The sequence below is a fragment of the Doryrhamphus excisus genome, linkage group LG10, assembly GCF_037039965.1.
Source record: "Doryrhamphus excisus strain RoL-2023G ecotype Guam linkage group LG10, RoL_Dexc_Guam_v1.1, whole genome shotgun sequence".
NCBI lineage: Eukaryota > Metazoa > Chordata > Actinopteri > Syngnathiformes > Syngnathidae > Doryrhamphus > Doryrhamphus excisus.
In genome coordinates this window covers 12,030,358-12,047,039 of record NC_136366.1, presented here as the reverse complement: position 1 = coordinate 12,047,039, position 16,682 = coordinate 12,030,358, and the positions used below count along the sequence as shown (strand labels likewise).

At 41.5% G+C, this 16,682-nt stretch overlaps 2 protein-coding genes across 6 annotated transcripts; both read left to right on the top strand.

The window, feature by feature from the left end:
* The first annotated feature begins 225 nt into the window (after positions 1-225).
* LOC131107839 (glycerol-3-phosphate acyltransferase 4-like) lies at positions 226-4,633 on the top strand. 5 transcript variants are annotated; one of them, XM_078794122.1, is made up of 13 exons: positions 226-351; positions 450-629; positions 1,674-1,719; positions 1,796-2,066; positions 2,254-2,328; positions 2,505-2,594; positions 2,682-2,775; positions 2,853-2,968; positions 3,640-3,695; positions 3,773-3,858; positions 3,943-4,071; positions 4,164-4,243; positions 4,353-4,633. In XM_078794122.1, exons 2-13 carry the CDS (start codon positions 540-542, stop codon positions 4,444-4,446), a joined length of 1,227 nt encoding a protein of 408 aa, XP_078650248.1. In that variant the 5' UTR covers positions 226-351; positions 450-539; the 3' UTR covers positions 4,447-4,633. The 5 variants fall into 5 exon arrangements, 4 of the variants coding, with proteins under 4 accessions (XP_078650248.1, XP_078650247.1, XP_078650249.1 ...); XM_078794121.1 differs by having other exon boundaries at positions 249-351; positions 503-629; positions 2,853-2,900; positions 3,611-3,695; XR_013629265.1 differs by having other exon boundaries at positions 250-351; positions 503-629; positions 4,144-4,243; positions 4,353-4,390.
* Positions 4,634-5,157: 524 nt separating this feature from the next.
* On the top strand, positions 5,158-16,332 carry rab11fip1b (RAB11 family interacting protein 1 (class I) b). The gene is made up of 6 exons (XM_058058224.2): positions 5,158-5,778; positions 10,082-10,500; positions 10,656-12,852; positions 14,849-15,487; positions 15,578-15,671; positions 15,741-16,332. Exons 1-6 carry the CDS (start codon positions 5,438-5,440, stop codon positions 15,936-15,938), a joined length of 3,888 nt encoding a protein of 1,295 aa, XP_057914207.2. The 5' UTR covers positions 5,158-5,437; the 3' UTR covers positions 15,939-16,332.
* Positions 16,333-16,682: the final 350 nt, after the last annotated feature.

Below are 16,682 nucleotides of genomic sequence, written 5' to 3'. Positions count from 1 at the left end.
TCGCCATTTTGGATGTTTTATTTATTTTAATTATTTATTTTCTCTGTCGCTCATCCTCTCTTGGTGCTTTAGCACCTTGTAAAATAATCAGATTACCTTCAGCCCACATCGAAGTTAAAGCCTCCCTCATTGGCCACTTGTTGCCACTATGAAGACCCGCCTGCTTGCAGCTTTTCAGCCCACAACGCAGTTAAAGCCTCCCTAATTGGCCACTTGTTGCTGCTAATGAAGACCCGCCTTCTTGCACCTTTAGCATGCTGCTAGCAAGAGCATTTACTTACTGTATGGCTTCCAGATGGAAAGCCCCCTTCTGTTGTGCTGCTCCGACATGGGGGCGATCAATACCGATAAGTAAATACAAGACTAGTATTACCTATATGTATACAGATACTTTTGGTATTGATACAATAGCTATTTGATCTGAAAGCTAATTATGCTATTCTTTTCAGTGATGCCACTAGAGGAAGACTACATGGCACGGTTTACATGATTTGATTGACAGGTTGCTGTGTGGGGGTCCTAGTAGTTCATTGGTGGCCATGATGCTACTCTGCATCTTCATTATTGTATTCGGAGTGTCTTTTGGCATCCGCAGACTTTATGTGATGACCCTTCTGTGGATCTTTGAGGTGAGCTTTGAAGTCTTTTTAATTAGTTAATTAGTGAATTAGTTGCATTAATGGAGGCGGCAGAGAATAAAATGATATCGTAGCAGATGTGGTCACTTGGCAAGTCATGAAGTATTTATTTGTACTGACAATGAAGTAGATTCAGAGTAAAAAAACAACAACTCAAAATTGGATAAAGTCATAATATTTCAGAGAAAACAGCTGCAAAAAAAGTGAAAATTTTGCAAGAATAAAGTAAGAATATTTCAATTTTTTTTAAATCTAATTTTGTCAGCCTAAAGTGATCATTTTATGATTGTAAAGTTGGTAAATTAGGAAGAATTAAGTGTCAGGTGAGGAAAAAAAAATAATTTAAGGACTAATAAAATATTTTTATTTAATATTTCAAGAAAATATTACAAATTCACAAGAATAAAGTAACAACAATATGAAAAAAAAATCAGAATTTAGAAAAGTCTTTTTGCCCTTTTTTGTACGTGTGATGACAATTAGACTATTGGATGACTTATATTTTCTGTTTATTATTTGGATATGTTATTATTATATTTTAATATATAATATAAAAATATTATAATATAATAATTAATAATGTTAATTAATAATAATTAATAATATATTATTATTATTTGGATATGATGTAGGAAATTAAAGTAAATGAAAAGCATTCTCAATGCAGTAATCCATCTGATGTGCGGCACATGAAAATGAACATATGAATGAACATGTTATCACTGTACTGTAATGCCACGGTTCCATTTGCACTGTATTGTGCCGTTATTTCAACAGTCCATGTTGTTCAATTCCAGAGAGACGAGCCTCTGTCTGTCTTTATCCCAGGGGGATGAGATTAGACTCACGTTGCTGCAGTAGAGACTTTTAAATCTGGGGAGGGAAGGACCACGCTCTTTGCTCTTGGGAATGCCATCTGTCATGTTGACGCTCCCCGAGGGGGTTGACACGGCATCTGTTTTTTGAAGACGTAATTAAAGTTGTATATATTTTTAAGAAAAAAAGTCTGATTTCTGATTTCTTATTTGAATGGAGCTGTGCGCCAAGGACACCCATCTCGTGGATAAAGCATCCAGGAACGGTATAAACTTCTATGACTCCAATACTGCATTCATGTCTCATTGCTAACACTCATATTTCCTTTCCATCCCTCACAGCTGGCATTATCGCCCAAAAGTCATCTTTCCGGCAGCTGAGGGCCTCTGCCGGTTCCCCCGAGTTCAAGATGACCGACGTCCTCTCCTTTTGTTGCCGAGGCATGGAGAGCATCGTGGATGATGACGTCACCAAGCGCTTCTCGGCCCAGGAGCTGGACACCTGGAACCTTTTGACCAGGAGCAGTTACAACTTCCACAACATCAGCATGAGACTCATCATCCTTTGGGGTGCTGGCATCTTCATCCGCTATGGCGTCCTGCTGCCTCTGAGGTTAGGGAAGACCAAATTTCGGAGTTTGATTTAAAACAATGGTTGTTTGTCTATATGTGCAATGTGATTGGCTGCCGGCCAGTCCAGGGTGTACCCCACCTCTCGCCCGAAGACAGCTGGGATAGGCTCCAGCACCCCCCGCAACCCTGAAAATGAATGAATGAATGATTAAAAACCTTCTCTGCAGGTTGACTCTTGCAGTGACTGGCATTAATCTGCTCTTTCTGTTCACCACCATGATGGCCTGTTTACCAAATAGAGAGTAAGTAACCACTAGAGGGTGCTGTTTCACATTCCCTCTATTATACTGTACTCTACTGTTTTATAGTACATCTTTATAGGGGAGGGGATAAAAAAGGGGGTTTACATTGGAATAGGGAATAAAAAGTATTACTATTTAGTTCCGTTGAGGTGCTGCCGCCCTTTCTGTGCGTTCAGGTTGAGGGTCTACCTGACTGAGAAGGTACATGGAATATGTTACCACATCTGTGCTCGATCCATCACAGCCATTGTCACCTATCATAACAGGTAACCATCTCTCTCGTATAACAACAATACAATGTTTATACAATGTATGTATATATGTATAATGTGTGTGTGTTTGTGTCATTGCAGAGAGAACAAAGCAAAAGGTGGTGGTATTTGTGTAGCCAATCATACAACACCCATTGATGTCATCATCTTGGCCAATGATGGATGCTACTCCCTGGTACAGCAACATTCCCCGTCCATATGAATTCATAAGCACATGTACGCTAGTTGGAACATTGTGTAAACTTGCCTCAGGTTGGACAGCTGCATGGTGGACTGATGGGAATGATCCAGAAAGCCATGGTGAGATCTTCCCCACACATCTGGTTTGACAGAGCCCAAATGAAAGACAGACATCTAGTGGCTAAAAGGTGCAACTACAACATCATCACTTTTACTACCAGTTATTAAATGGAAGAATTGACATTTTGCAGTGTTAGAGCTTAAGGATGCTCTAGGTAGAGCTTCACAATGCAAATAAGAAGATGTTGGAGTGAGACAAAAAATCCGAGTAAGCAATTAAACTGAACTAGGCTGTTCATCAGATGATCAAAAGTTCAAGACCATAGCTCAAAAAACCCAAACCTACTCTGGAACTGATGTACAATTTTAGATTCAGAGGAGCACGCAGGCTGATCCAAAAGAGTCAGGCTATGGATGAAGTCCTTTGACCACACAGACGAGGGCCTTTGGTCATGATGGATACCACCTGCAACATCTCCATTTGACGCCCCTGCACAACCTGACGCTACATCGTTCCATTGAAGGAAAAAACATGAGTCATTTTCAGGGGTCTACCACTTGATTTTCTTCTATATACCCTCGGGATCTTTGAAGAAGTTTCAAATGACCTCAGCAACAACGGCACGACAGTGTGAATACCTGACAGAAAATGAATCCACATTTTTGCTAAGCTTTTGGTTTTTAAAGGTTGTGGTCTTAAATTTTTTATTTTGACAAAAAATAACAAATAATTTGCGGGGTTGTGAATGCTGAAATTGAGTTCGATCCAGGCTGATAGAATGAACATGGACTGTTCCAGGCTGGGGGAACATGTTGCTGACAAAACCAAACAGCCAATCCTCATCTTTCCTGAGGGTGTGTATCATCATAGCTACATGTCATATATGACTTATGTATGTTTACCCCAGCTCTTATATGTTTTTCATCTACAGGAACATGCATCAACAACACCTCGGTGATGATGTTCAAAAAGGGCAGCTTTGAAATGGGCTGTACCATCTATCCAGTGGCTATCAAGGCCGGTTTATTTTGTGGTTCTTTTTCCACTCTGTCCTTTCTTAATACATCACACCAAATAACACCAATGCATATCGTTCTGCAGTATGATCCTCGCTTTGGGGACGCTTTCTGGAACAGCAGTAAGTTTGGCTTGGTCAGCTATCTGCTGAGGATGATGAGCAGCTGGGCCATTGTATGCAGTGTGTGGTACCTGCCGCCTATGAACAGACAGGTATTTCTTGTGTTTATCTAAAGATACCTGCATGCAAAAGGTTCGTGCAGTTCACTTAGTGTTGCACGTTAGTGATTGTTATTATTGTGAAGGAAGAAGAAGATGCAGTACAGTTTGCCAGTAGAGTAAAAGCCGCCATCGCTGCACAGGGAGGATTAGTAGATCTCATTTGGTGAGTGAGGAGTTACAATTCCTCTTACTGTAGTACAGTATAGTACAGCATAGTAGTATATGATATATATATATATATATATATATATCAAATGTGTTTTTTTTTTCAGGGACGGGGGTCTTAAACGTACCAAAGTGAAGGAGACTTTCAGAGAAGAACAACAAAAACTTTACAGTAAAGTCCTTGCTGGTGAGCCAGAGTAATGGTAATGGTAATGGTAATGGTAATGGTTTTATTTCATTTGAACATGCATCAGATTACAATTGAATGCATCACATAATCAGTTCATCAGGAAAGATGTGAGGAATATGTGAATTATACAAATTAATATTAAAGTTACATTAAAAAAAAGCTTCTGTTGCTGTTGTTAGGCCAGTACAGAAAAGTAAACACATGGTTATGTCACGCCACTAATTAGATCAGGACTTCTATATATAAACGTCTGTGAACCTGTCACCAGGAAGCAGAGGGGTGACGAAGTGCAAGACAACAATGTCCATTTTGTTGAATTTTACACTTGATTATGTCACTACTTTATTGGAGCACTAAACTGTCGCAAACATCACTACTGCGTTTAATATTATTAGTGCAGAATGTGAGGTGCGTTGACGGACATTTTTTTCCCCTTGCAACACACCTTTGGGTCCCGACCTACCATTGGAGAACCAATAATCTCGTTCACTAGTATATTATTAGCTGTTTGTTGTTTCAACTGTCTCTCTATCAATGCTTATTAACTTCCAACTTCTTCAACTGTCAAGCTATTTATGCTAGTTAGCTAGCTAGCTAGTTAGCGAGACAAACAAACTACTCAGTTGCTAGCTAACTAGCTAGCAGTTTGTTTATGCCGTGGCTGTTCCCGTGGGTCTGTAGGAATCGAGCATTTCTAACTAGCTATGCTATTTCTAATATGTAAATAAACAATGCCATTGACAACTATTTATAAAAAAAACTTTATTTTCTATCTTTAATGCTGGTAATTGTGCTTAACTTGTAACTGTTTTATCAGGTGTAACTCATTCCAATCGAAGTAACCTGTTAATTCTGGGGGCGTAACTTTGATAAACCCAACCCCCTCCTGCTCCCTAACCACGCCCACTACGCGGTTCCTTCCAGTCGGGTTTACAGCACGAGAACTTGTCTTCCTCGCTGCTCTCCATCGATCCATTCGGTCTCGTGGCTTGAGCCGCCAGAATGTCCTTCCTGGATCAGCCGTGGTGTCCCACCAGCGTCCAGGTGACGGTCCTTCAAGCCCGTGGCCTGAGGGCGAAGGGCAAAGGCGGCACCAACGATGCCTACGCGCTCATGCAAGTGGGCAAGGATAAGTACCAGACCTCCGTGGTGGAGAAGAGCGTGGCGCCGGTCTGGAAGGAGGAAGCCGTCTTCGAGCTGCCTCAGCACGGAGCGGGAGGGGAGAGAGCCACGCTGCATGTACACGTCCTTCACAGGGCTCTGGTGGGTCCGGACAAGTTGCTGGGCCAGGCCGTTATCAACTTGCTGCAACTCAGTGAGGACAAGACCCGCGACAAGACCGAGTAAGGACACTATTTAGGGACTGAGGGCGTTCCACTTTAAGACGGACAAGTAGTTCTATCTAATGAGCAAATCTAGTAAATACACTCTGAAGGGTAACCATGTTTATTATCTTTATAGCTATGTATGTTTCAATACAAAATACATGTTTAAAAATACAGTACTTTAATATAGGCAATAGTTTTAACAACTGATAATTAATTGAACAATATATCTTATGCAGGCGGCACGGCGGTCTAGTGGTTAGCGTGCAGACCTCACAGCTACGAGACCAGGGTTCAATTCCACCCTCGGCCATCTCTGTGTGGAGTTTGCATGTTCTCCCGCATGCGTGGGTTTTCTCCGAGTACTCCGGTTTCCTCCCACATTCCAAAAACATGCTAGGTTAATTGGCGACTCCAAATTGTCCATAGCTATGAATGTGAGTGGTTGTTTGTCTATATGTGCCCTGTGATTGGCTGGCGACCAGTCCAGGGTGTACCCCACCTCTCGCCCGAAGACAGCTGGCATAGGCTCCAGCAACCCCCGCGACCCTCGTGAGGAAAAGCGGTAGAAAATGAATGAATTAATTCATCTTATGCAGTTTTTATGATGGGAAACTTCCATCCATCCATTTTCTTATCCTCACTAGGGTCACAGTGGTATGCTGGAGCCTATCCCAGCTGACTTCAGTGGAGAGGGACTGGTTTCCAGTCATGATGGGAAACTTTTTTTCAGTCCGGTATGCTGCATATTTAATAATAAGAGAGTTACAACTGTAAGCCTAATCATTAAAAAGCATTAAATGATGTATTGTATAGATAATTTTAGGATATTTTGAGTTTATAAAGAGGAGAGATATGAAGTAAACTTAGCATACAAGTATATTATCCCCAGGATGGATGGAAGTATGTTAAAATAGCAACACAGGCCCGATCAGCTATATATTAGTTAAGAATGGAGAGTGTTGTTCTGCTAAGCTGCTTGTAAGTAGTTTATGCTCCTACCATGTGACTACAGCGTACCAGCCTCCCTTCTGCTTCGGACTTGCATGTTCTTTCATTTGTCAGACATTAGCTGCCGTTTTTTGGTAATTTTTTTTTTCCCCTCAGGCCATGCATGCACCTTTCCTCTGAGGTTTAAATTCGCCTGTGGCCTCGCATTCCTGGCAGCTTTATCAGTGAAAAATAAACAGTGATGGCCCGCAAGGTCAGGTTCTCTGGCAAAAACAGCAGAACTTCCTTGGCGCTGCTATAGCACTCGCACCGTCTTACAATGTAATATCAAATAAACATTTAGTATTACAGTGAGTGAGTCCATATGTTACACACGTTAATAGTTGCGTTAAATGGAACCTACAAGTGAGTCGACGCAATGCTGGACTTTGACATTAAGTGCAATAATATGGATAATGGCGACTATCAACATTTTTTATGACCTCCATTCGCATTGATGTTGATGTGCAACTTCCTATCAGCAGATAAAGTGGACAGATTTGGGTTTCTAATTGTTTATTTTCAGGTTGCTGTTAAAATGTGAGTGTAATCTTGGCGCTGTAGCTAACGTTTGCTTCTTCCTGTCCCACCCCTTAATGCTACATTGTCGTTAAAAGGTGGATAAACGACACAATGCCGTGACATACAGTACACTCGCATACAAACACAGCTCATTAGCATTAAAGCTACAGATACACAAAGCGGCGTACTCCCTCTAAATTCCAGCATCAAGGCTCCATATTGGACAAAGTACATCCAATACACTATTGTAGCCCTTCTAATTAACTTTGTTAAAAGCAGTTGAATGTGTGAGCTTAAAATTATGTTCTGATGTGCATCATGTGCCTCCACATTAGTTTAGACTCAAGCAGTGTTTTTTTTTTTATTTATGAGAATCTTCAATAGATCCCCCCACCCTGTCTCTGGTGACTAGGACTTCACTTCAAACACTGATGATCTGATAAGTTCTGTCCACCAGTGCTGCACGGGCGTTTATCACTGCTGACTTGCTCTTCTCCCACTCACACAGCTGTGTGAAGTGATAAGAGAGGTCTTCATTGTCTTATCTTTAGTGCACAAGAAAGGATGTGTGTGTCTGTGTGCACTAAAGGCGAATATTTGTTGACAATGTTGAGTCCGATTAGTCAGCTTTAAGCCATTGTTATCCGGTAGGCTTCAAGGAAAGACGACACGGACATTTTGGTAACTTCCTTTGCGCTTTAACGGAAGGAGTTCACTTCTCTTTTTGACACGTCCACGTGGGATCCGTGTAGTAGTTTTGCAACTAGCAACAAATTCAGTGTTTACAGCCTGTAACTATGCCCAAATAACTTCCAATTGTCTAATTGTCTAATTAGAGCCAGTGGAAAAACATGTAGAGCTGTGGCTGTAGGCAACACCCTTTAAACATTTTTTTTAATGTGTGCTCATTCAGTGTTGTTACGTACTGGTGTTTACAATAGACTCCTCATCGGTATGAATGCCGACTGAGCAGTTTGCTCCTGACCACTATTACAACATTGGTTCTGTTGCTGATGTGTTATGCAATATACTTGTTGGTCCTGCAGATTCATCACTGTTACATTTGAGCATGCAGTTTGTGAGAGAGTGACAATGAATCTCAGAGTTCTATCTACAAGAATGAGATAAGATTTAAACTATATATATATATATATATATATATATATATATATATATATATATATATATATATATATATATACTGTATATCCATAAACATAAACCTTGCACATTTCATCCGCGTCTGTTTGTTTTCAAGGCATATTTTTCCTGCACTGTCGGTTTGATGGCCTGCAGCATGGAAATACCAAAGAGACCCCTGCATGGACACACACACACACACACACACACACACACAAGTGCTTTCCTCATTTCCTCAGGAATCCTGCTGACCCCGGATTTATGCTTGATAAGCACTATTTATGCTGATTCTAACTTATGTTTTGTAACTGTTTTTTCCCCGAAACCCCTCTTCAGCATGCAGCATTCACTTACTTTTAAACTGTTTTTAAAATACTCTGAATAACTTTGCTATGATAGTCTCGGGACTATCATCATGCAGTCACCATACAGTCAAAGCATTCATACTAAACTCTCCACAAGACTGGTCAGTTGTATTTGTATTTTCAAAAAACTTTCCTATGAAGTCATTTTCCGTTTGCCTTGTGATGGGGTTAATTTTTTCCAAGAACCTCGAAGAAAGTAAAAAGCTTTTTGTTGCCCACGTGCATGAGAAAGTGGAAAGTACAAACGGTGCTCTCTGTGGAAACGTATATTGAACAAAATAGCTGCAATACAACCAATGTTGTAATTATGATAAGGAGCAAACTGGCCAGCCGGTATTGAGTGGCAGTGTTTTAAAGCGCATGCAGATAGATAAAGCTGCTGTTACTTCCAATGCAGCGCCACAGTTATTTGCTGTTCTAGATCACACCTGGTGATTGACGGCATGTGGTTAATTGAAGTATTAATTGGAGCATTTAGGACAGGGGTCTCAAACACGCGGCCCGCCGGCCAAATGTGGCCCGCAGGACACTAGTTTGAGGCCCCCGCCTTGATATGAAAGTTTAATGTTAGTGCGGCCCTCGCAAATTTGATATGGATGCTGTATGGTATCATGTACCCAGAAAAAATTATTACGTTTGATTAATGTTCATGTTAAAGGTTAAATAACTGTTAATAGTTATCCTCCCTATCCGTGTGGAAGTGGTAAGTTTTTGGCTATTTAAGTTTAAAGGAAATAAGTTGAAGGCTACCGTTTAGGTTGCTAGCTCTCTAGTTTGCGAGTTAGCATGCGTCTCAAGACCCTGCAGTTGCGCAATATGTTGTAAATAAAGAGTATAAATGTGACTATAGTCATGTTTTGTCATGTCTACAGGGCTCTAATAATGCTTTGTTAATTTTAATCTGAAAAAAATAATTTGTCTACCCACCAACTATATGTGGTTTCTTAAGTTTTTATTATTTGCTGTATTATTATTATTATATTTATTTATTACTGATTGATTTTCTTTATTCTTGATTTGTTTATTTATTTTTCATCTTATTTTGTGTAGAAAAATAAAAAAGTAAGATATTTGAGAACAGTGGAATGTTTTAGCAGAGCTTTTCTTGTAGAAAATCGAAACCAAAGCAAAGTTTATTCATTTTTCTGTTTTTAATAAATGTGTGGTTTTTTTTTTTTGGAAAACCTGATGCGGCCCAGACCCTAGCTCTAGTGGCCCCCAAGTAAATTGAGTTTGAGACCCCTGATTCAGGATATTCTGCCGTCTATACTCATGAATTCTATCTTTCAATGTCTGCTGTCAAGGTGGTTCAAGTTATTGGACAAGACGGGCAAGGTGGACAAAGACAGAGGAGAGGTCCTCGTGGACATCCAGTTTTTGAGGAACAACATGACAGCCAGCATGTTTGACCTCTCTGCCGCGGGCAAACCTCGCTCCCGCCTGGGCAAACTGAAGGACAAAGTCCGTGGTAAGAAAAAAGAATTGGATCAGGTGGCGGCGCCGTCCTTCAAGCAGGTTCTGACCGACAGCGAGGAAGAGGAGGATGACAGCCAGTCGGCTGCAGGCAAAGAGGAGAAGAAGAAGAAGCAAAAATTAAAGACTTTGTTTTCTCACAAGTCCAACCTGCAGAGGAACATGTCACAGTCCATGTCGGTGCTGCCTGCCAAGAACTCCTCACTGAGCGGCAGCTTGTCTTCTGGTCTTAATGTGGATGCCTCGGAAGGTCAGTGCTGTTTTAGGTTCATGTAGGACTGTACCATTTGTAATTGAGACGTGAATACCTTCCATTGTGCCATGTAAAAAAAAAAAAAAAAGGTTTCTTGTCTACATGTATGGTGGAAGTCTGCGCTTCACTTCTCCCTTTCCGACTCCTCCTAGGTAAAAGGAAGTTCAAGTTCATGAAACATAAGCGCTCAGGCAGCTCGGACAGCAAAGATCCATTCGGTCAGAAACACTCCTCTGTCGACAAAAGCAACCTGTGCATCAACGGCAGCCATGTTTACTGTGAGGAACCTCCTCCTCGCGCCACTCGTGTCGGATCCAACTTCAGTCTGGCCAGCTCAGGCCACGGGTCCATGGAAGATGTTCCGGAAAGCTCACCCCCATCAGTTGATTCGCTTCCTGCAATTAGGCAGTACACAACCTGGGAAGAGGAAGAGGAGGATTTGGAAGATGGGAATGCTAAGATTGACAGGTTTGATGAAGAGAAGGGGAGAATGAGATGTGAAGAAGAACGGGAACGATTAGAGGAGGAGGAGGAAGAGGAGAGGAGGAGGAATATGGAGAAGTTGAGAAAGGAGGATGAAAAGAGGATAAGAGAAGATCAGGAAAGACTAGCAGAGGAAAAGAGGAGACTGGAAGAAGAAGAACAGAGAAGGAATGAAGAAAAGGCAAGGAAGGAGGAGCAAGAGAGAATGAGAAGACAAGAAGAGCTGGAAAAAGCAGCAGAGGAGATGAAGAGACTGGAGGAAGAGGAGAGGGAGCGGAATAAAGAGAAGTTGAGAGAGGAGGAAGAACGAATGATGCATGAAGAAAAAGCCAAGAAGGAGGAACTAGAGAGGATGAGAAGACAAGAAGCAGAAGAGCAGGAACGACTAGCAGAAGAAAATAGAAGACTGGCAGAAGAAGAAGAACAGAGAAGGAATGAAGAAAAGGCAAGGAAGGAGGAGCAAGAGAGAATGAGAAGACAAGAAGAGCTGGAAAGAGCAGCAGAGGAAATGAAGAGACTGGAGGAAGAGGAGAGGAAGAGGAATGAAGAGAAGTTGAGAAAGGAGGAAGAAGAAAGGATGATGAATGAAGAAAAAGCCAAGAAGGAGGAACAAGAGAGGATAAAAAGACAAGAAGCGGCGGAAAAGAGAAGGAATGCCGAGAAGGCAAGAAGGGAGGAAGAGGAAAAGAGAAGACAAGAAGAGCTGGAAAGAGCAGCAGAGGAGATGAAGAGACTGGAGGAAGAGGAGAGGAAGAGGACTGAAGAGAGGTTGAGAAAGGAGGAAGAAGAAAGGATGATGATTGAAGAAAAGGCCAGGAAGGAGGAACACGAGAGGATGAGAAGACAAGAAGCAGAAGAGCAGGAAAGACTAGCAGAGGAAAAGAGGAGACGGGAAGAGGACGAGAGGAGAAGGAATGATGAGAAAGCAAGACGGGAGGAAGAGGAGAAGATCAGGGAAGAAGAGCTGGAAAGAGTAGCAGAGGAACAGAGAAGGGTGGCAGAAGAGAGAAAAAGGAACGAGGAGAAGGCAAGAAAGGAGGAAGATGAGAGAATCGCAAGACGGGAAAAAGAGCTAAGGAGACGAGAGGAAGAAGAGAGGATGAAGAGGGAAGAGGAACAGGTGAGAGAGGAGGAAGAAAGGATGAGGAATGAAGAAAAGGAGAGGAAGGAAACAGAAGAAAGAATGAGGAGGCAAGAAGAAGAGCGAGAAAGATTAGCAGAGGAGAAGAGGAGACTGGAGGAAGAAGAGAAGGAAAGAATAAAGGAAGAGGAGAGGACGAGAAGACAAGAAGAGCTTGAAAGGTTAGCATTAGAGGAGAATCGGAGAGCGGAGGAAGAGGAGAGGACCAGGATGGAGGAGAAAATGAAGCAAGAGGAGATTAGGAGACGGGAAGAACAACTTGCCGAAGAAAAGCGGTTGGAGGAGGAGGAGAGAAGGATTGCAATAGCTAGACAGGATGAACAAGAGAGGATGAGAAGACAACAGGAACAACTTGAAGAAGAAAGGAGGAACAAGGAAGAAGAGAGGAGAAAAAGGGAGGAAGAAAGAAAAAAGATGGAGGAAGCAAGTAGAAGGGAAGTCGATGAGCGGGTGAGGAATGAAGAAGACGAGAGAAAGAGAAGAACGGTGGCGGAAGAAAGAAATGGGAAGGAACAAGAGAGGAAACCGGAGGAGGAGCGGAAGAGGAAGGACAAAAACGACATGATGGAGGAGAGGAGGAGAAGAGAAGCTGCCGAGAGTCTTGAACACATTCCTTCCACCAATCCATTTGATGAAGATGTTTCTCATGATGATGACATAATTCCTAACTTGTCTTCCGGGTCAAAGGGCAGCACACTGGACACTGACACCGCCATCTTGGAAAGGTCAGTTTCCACACAGTGGCACTTCTACCATAACATACATTGTTCCTCATAACCCGAATATGTTTAAAATATAAAAAAATCCATAATACAGTGGCCTCATGGAACTACTATTAAATATAATAAGAAAATGAATAATCAATGAATAATTGGATTTAATTTAGTTAATTGATCTTTTGAACAGGAAGATGAAGACAGGAGGAAGTTGTGAGTGTAGAATGAAAGCGGTATATCAGCATCATTTACATGACTTCCTCGTCTGGGTTACGTCATGTTGCCATGGCAACGTAATCCAAACCATGACAGCTTCGGTGACAATTGCATGGCTGAGTGTAGGTTGGTGGCTCGGTGAGTTGTCTGACCTCGTTAGAGTATCGTGTAGAGGTGTCATGTTCATGCCCGAGCTGTCTTTAAGCCGGGGAACACAAAAACTGTATTAAGTTTAAGTTAAATAATTGCCTACAGCTCTGCATAGTGGGAGAGTGGTTAACGTGCAGGCCACACAGCTAGGAGGCCCGAGTTCGATTCCACCCTCGGCCATCTCTGTGTGGAGTTTGCATGTTCTCCCCATGCATGTGTGGGTTTTCTCCGGGTACTCCGGTTTCCTCCCACATTCCAGACATTGTTTGTCTATATGTGCCCTGTGATTGACTGCCGACCAGTCCAGGGTGTACCCTGCCTCTCGCCCGAAGACAGCTGGGATAGGCTCCAGCACCCCCCGCAAAAATGAATGAATGAATAATTGCCTACAGCATGCATGTTCAAAGTTTCTCCATTGAAAAATGAAAGGTTGCATGGTCCACATTGTGGTTACATTGCACCTTTTTGTGCTATTTTTCCCCCTTTTTTGCATACATTGCATACAATATTTGCATCAAAAACTGTAGTAATGCTCAGTTGTGTTTCACACTTTATCTAGCATGTTGTCCCTCTCGTGCCGTTGCATAACACAACAACAATTGTAGAAAGCATGCATTCACTCCTCCTGCCAGTTATTGATAACCTTCACCCTGCATGCTCGGCGACACTTAGGTTAACCTACGGTGTAGAGCAATATGAGTGAGCTCCAAAATTACTTGAATTGAAAGCGCAATATGCATGTCATATTTATAAATCCTCCCACCTCCCAACCGCCACCTAACAGAAGTGTTAATTAATATGAATGCTGTGGAGTACTTGTACGAGCCTATCATGAATGAAAACCTTATTGCAGGGGGCTCAATTTACCTGCGGGCCACTGGAGCTAGGGTCTGGACAAGGCTGGGCCGTATCAGGTTTTCCAAAAAAAAAAAAAACGCATTTATTAAAAACAGAAAAATATACAAAATTTTTCAGTGCTTTGGTTCCGATTTTCTACAATAAAAGCTCTGATAAAACATTCCACTGTTCTCAAATATCTTACTTTTTATTTTTCTGCACAAAATAAGATGAAAAATAAATAAACAAATAATAATAATAATAAATATAATAATAATAATAATAAAACGGCAAATAATAAAAACTTAAGAAACCACATATAGTTGGTGGGTAGACAAATTATTTTTTTCAGATTAAAATTAACAAAGCATTATTAGAGCCCTGTAGACATGACAAAACACGACTATAGTCACATTTATACTCTTTTTCTTCACAACATATTACGCAACTGCAGGGTCTTGAGACACATGCTAACTCGCAAACTAGAGAGCTAGCGACCTAAACGGTAGCCTTCAAGTTATTTCCATTAAACTTAAATAGCCAAAAACTTAGCATTTCCACTCGGATAGGGAGGGTAACTATTAACAGTTATTTAACCTTTAACATGAACATTAATCAAATGTAATAATTTTTTCTGGGTACATGATACCATACAGCATCCATATCAAACTTGCGCGGGCCGCACTAACATTAGACTTTCATATCAAGGCCTCAAACTAGTGTCCTGCGGGCCACATTTGACCGCGGGCCGCGTGTTTGAGACCCCTGCCTTATTGCTTTACACTGGTTCTCTTTATTCCAGCCATCGAGTGGGAAGCAAAACCATTTCCGTGGATGAAAAGAAGCGACCAGCTCCCCAACCTCCATGTAGGACGCAAGGGGAGAGACCTAATCAAGGAGAACAGGATGGGCCGACACGTCAGCTGGTGCTGATGGCCAAGCAGAATAAAGACAAAGAGATGAAAACAGCCAGTGTCCCACCTCAGAGCAGATCTCACCCAAATGCAAAAGACAACACCAGTGGGACTTCCTCAGCAGCCAAACACGCTAAACGTCCAGCTCCTTCAATACCTAACTCCGAACCAAGGACTGTCCCAGCTAGCTTAAATCCATTTGAAGATGATGACGACGATGATGCAGCATCCACTCATGAGTCCACTTCAGTGTCACGGCCGCCACCTATGTCCCAAACTTCTGATGTAGCATATGAAACCAAAGTCAGATCCTCCAAGGCCCGTGCACCCGCACCACCGGCGAAGACCCTTGCAGCTATACAAAGCACACCAAATAATAAACAGAACCTTGACCACATCCACACTACACATGAGGACGACCAAGCTTTGTCAAACCAGGAGAGTCTGCCGAAAGAGTGTGGACCAAAGCAGCCTGCAGTGGAGGAAGAAAGCGTGAAGAAGGAAGTGCCTCCTCCAGCATTACGAAGGTGAGGTGGTTATGCTTTGCTTTATGTGTGGATTAAGTGTCAATATGTTGCATAATAACAAAATGAAACCCTTTTTTTTTTTTTTTGCAGACTTCATCCTGTGAAACCCCTCACTTCTCAGGAACAGAATCCTATCTCAGCCACGGAAGGAGAAACTGTTGGTGAAGTTCAGGAGAAAACAAAGGTATCCTCCAGTATCGTTTAAAATAGGCTGGAAAATTGCACTGCATGTATTTATTGTGTGTTTCTGCAGGTAAAAGAAAGCGATGCAAAGGGGCCGTACTCCATGCTTACCAAGGATGAACTCATCTCCCTGGTCGTAAAACAGGAGAGCCAGCTGCAGCAGAAAGATAAAAAAATAGCAGAGCTGGAGCAATACATCGACAATTTACTTGTGCGTGTTATGGAAGAGAAACCCAGCATTCTCATGTCGCTGAAGAAAGTCGCCTAAAGTGGATTTGCAGCACCTGCACATGAATGTCATTTTATACTGTACACCTGCATCATAGAATCATTTCCAAATATGTTAATTAGTACAAAGATACTCTTGCCTAAATCTTATTTACATTCCAGATATTTTGCTTTATATAAGCAGTGCTGATTTAATGACAGCCTGAATGATGCCAACATTAATTGCTGTTTCAATTGCAATTGTTTGTCTTCAGTGTAAGACTTGCCTTTTGTATGTTTTAAAACTATGCAGCTGTTACGTATTACCTACACGCCTTCTTGCACTGATTGTTCAAAGTTTACTTGATTTCCCGCCCCAAAAAGCACTTTACTCGGTTTGCAGAATTGCAATTTTTACACTGATGAAGTATTAAACTATGCAAAACAAATTGCCAATGTCCTTATTACTACAACCGTGTTTTAGTTTTTCATTGTCTATTTGAATATTATAAATGTACTATTGTTCAAACAACAGCTTGAGAAATGTACTTGGTGTTTTTGTTCATGGTGCAAATGTTTTTAATTGGAATATTTTCCCATTCAGATCAATATGATTATAGTTGCAATGTTAAAAACAAGGTCACCATCAAGATTTTAAATAACACGATGTGAAAAAACAGAGTTATAATGCTTTAGTTCATTTGTTGAAGGACACCTCATCGCACTGAAAAAAATACTAAATTTAGGTTCTGGTAAGTTGAGTTTTAATGTAAGAATTTTTTTTCTTACAGTTAAATATTATTGC

What these genes read in the sequence shown, in the direction of transcription:
- LOC131107839 (XM_078794120.1), top strand. Translation starts at nt 296, where the DNA reads ATGGAAAGCCCCCTTCTGTTGTGCTGCTCCGACATGGGGGCGATCAAT. An exon ending in GGCGTCCTGCTGCCTCTGAG is followed by an intron (nt 2,067 to 2,253) that starts GTTAGGGAAGAC and finishes CCTTCTCTGCAG; the next exon opens with GTTGACTCTTGCAGTGACTG. An exon ending in GGATTAGTAGATCTCATTTG is followed by an intron (nt 4,244 to 4,352) that starts GTGAGTGAGGAG and finishes TTTTTTTTTCAG; the next exon opens with GGACGGGGGTCTTAAACGTA.
- rab11fip1b (XM_058058224.2), top strand. Translation starts at nt 5,438, where the DNA reads ATGTCCTTCCTGGATCAGCCGTGGTGTCCCACCAGCGTCCAGGTGACG. An exon ending in TAATGTGGATGCCTCGGAAG is followed by an intron (nt 10,501 to 10,655) that starts GTCAGTGCTGTT and finishes GACTCCTCCTAG; the next exon opens with GTAAAAGGAAGTTCAAGTTC. An exon ending in CCTCCTCCAGCATTACGAAG is followed by an intron (nt 15,488 to 15,577) that starts GTGAGGTGGTTA and finishes TTTTTTTTGCAG; the next exon opens with ACTTCATCCTGTGAAACCCC.